This window comes from Gouania willdenowi, chromosome 24 (genome assembly GCF_900634775.1).
Source record: "Gouania willdenowi chromosome 24, fGouWil2.1, whole genome shotgun sequence".
Classification (NCBI taxonomy): domain Eukaryota; kingdom Metazoa; phylum Chordata; class Actinopteri; order Blenniiformes; family Gobiesocidae; genus Gouania; species Gouania willdenowi.
In genome coordinates, this window is record NC_041066.1 from 24774061 (window position 1) to 24776217 (window position 2157).

General features: G+C 43.7%; 1 protein-coding gene across 1 annotated transcript; it reads left to right on the plus strand.

The window, feature by feature from the left end:
• The first annotated feature begins 618 nt into the window (after positions 1 to 618).
• Positions 619 to 1675, plus strand: LOC114458097 (B2 bradykinin receptor). The gene is given in 4 exon segments (XM_074783796.1): positions 619 to 988; positions 991 to 1279; positions 1281 to 1446; positions 1448 to 1675. Coding segments are annotated over 4 exon segments (1053 nt in total).
• Positions 1676 to 2157: the final 482 nt, after the last annotated feature.

Consider the following 2157-nt stretch of genomic DNA (forward strand, 5'->3'; position numbering starts at 1 on the left):
GGCGCTAGAGAAGAGGTCAAGGTTTCATTATCAAGGGTTTATTTATGGTTTCAACAAATAAACAAAGTGTGTGACACCAAAAAAAAAAACGTTTTTGAAGGCAAATATTCCTGGGGTCAGATTGACCCTAAAGCTAAAATGTGTGAGTCAATTCCATTTTTCAGTTACAATTATGTTTTCAATTACCCATGTTCAATTACGATTACAGTTACCAGCATTTTTTTCAATTACAATTATTTTTTTATCCTCAGATAGACATTTACAATTACTTTCTCAATTACTAAAGTTCAATTGCAATTAATCACAATTACTGAGCCTGAAATAATAACCTAATAAAAGTTAACCTTCCTCTTGTGTTAGCTTTATGTTAGCATCTGTAACTGTAACATTGTTCCTCAGTTTTGTATTAAATTATAGTTCACAATTTTTATAGAATTTTCATGGCAATTACAATTACAAAGCCAATTATCTGAACGCAATAACAATTAACTTACGTTAATTGTAATATGCCATAATTGTATTTAATTATCAATTTAAATTGACCCCAACCCTGGTTAGTAATATGATGTGAATACTTCCAACAGTTGTGCTTCCTTTTTGATGGTATTCCAGATTCCCATGGCCTCTAACGCCTCACACTGGTCGTCCTGGGAGGTGGAACCAGATGTTGACAACTGCAGCAGCTACACTGAGTCCTGGCTGTGGCTTTCCTCCTTGCAGCCCGCCTTCCTGGGTTTGGTCACCCTGGTGGGGCTTTTGGGGAACGCTCTGGTTCTGGGGGTGTTCTGTCTGCAGAGGAGGCCTTGTTCCGTGGCCGACATCTACCTGGGGAACCTGGCAGCTGCTGACTTGGTCATGATGTGCTGCCTTCCTTTCTGGGCCGTCACCATCGCCCGAGGCTACCAGTGGGACTTTGGGGAGCTGCTGTGTAAGCTGGTGAACGTGGCCATCACTATGAACTACATGTGTAGTGTTCTGTTCCTGGTGCTGGTAGCGTGGACCGCTACCTGGCCCTGGTGAAGCCCATGAACCAGAGCCGTCTGAGGAGAGCTTCCTGGGCCAAACGCGTCTGTCTGGGGATCTGGACCGTGGGCTTTCTCTTCACTCTACCTGTCCTGCTCTTCAGAACTGTATCTCACCTGGAGGATCCTGGTGTGGATGCTTGTATTCTAGACTTTCCCAACCCAGCATGGAGACCCTACCAAAACATCAGCTGCTCTGTGTTGGGCTTCATAATCCCTGTGGTGGTGGTATCTTACTGTACTCATTACATCATGAAGCACAAACCAGCAGGGTTTGGAACGCCCCCCAGGGGTGAGAAGCGAGAGGAAGGCCACTCACCTAGTTCTGGCGGTTCTGTTGGTGTTCCTCTTCTGCTGGACTCCTCACCAGCTGATGCGCTTTCTTGACACGTTAGATTATTTTAGAATGACTCCTGGATGCCTGTTGGTGGTCACGTCTTGGACGTGGGCATACAGCTGTCACTGCATACCTGGCGTACAGCAACAGTGCGATCAACCCTTTCCTCTTCGTCATCGTCGGGTCCCACTTCAGGAAGAGAGCCAGAGACGTTTTCAGAACAACTCTAAACTTGTGGTCCAAGGACCTGCCATACATGAGCGTGAGCTTCACCTCCACAACAAAAGTCGAGAGAAACTCAAAACTGTATTATTGACCAGAGGTTCTCCACCTTGGGGTCGGACACCATTTGGGGTCTCGAGACACTGGGAGAAGGTCCCCTGATGTCTTTAAGGAACTAAGAATATTTTCTGAACAGTTAGCCATTTTTGCTTATTTTTGAGTTTTTTCTGCAAATCACACTTTAGACATAGTGTGGGGGGCGTGGCTTGAACTGTCCCTGCTCTTCCTCACTCACGCTCAGTTTTTACATTCAGTTTTTGTGTGTACAATGAAATTTACAGTGATTTCAACTCAATAAAGACACAGCCACTTCCAAAATGTAAATTAAACACCTAAAAGCAAATGAGGTGATGGAAAATGAATAAATGCTCCGGCTAATTATAAACTAATAATAAATTAAAATTTGCTGTAAAAAATAAAACTCCTACGATCTTATACTGTGCAGTAGTGTAATGTTTATTTCTTCAGAATTTCAATGACCTCAGTACAAAGTCTGGGTGCTGACCTGCTTGAAGT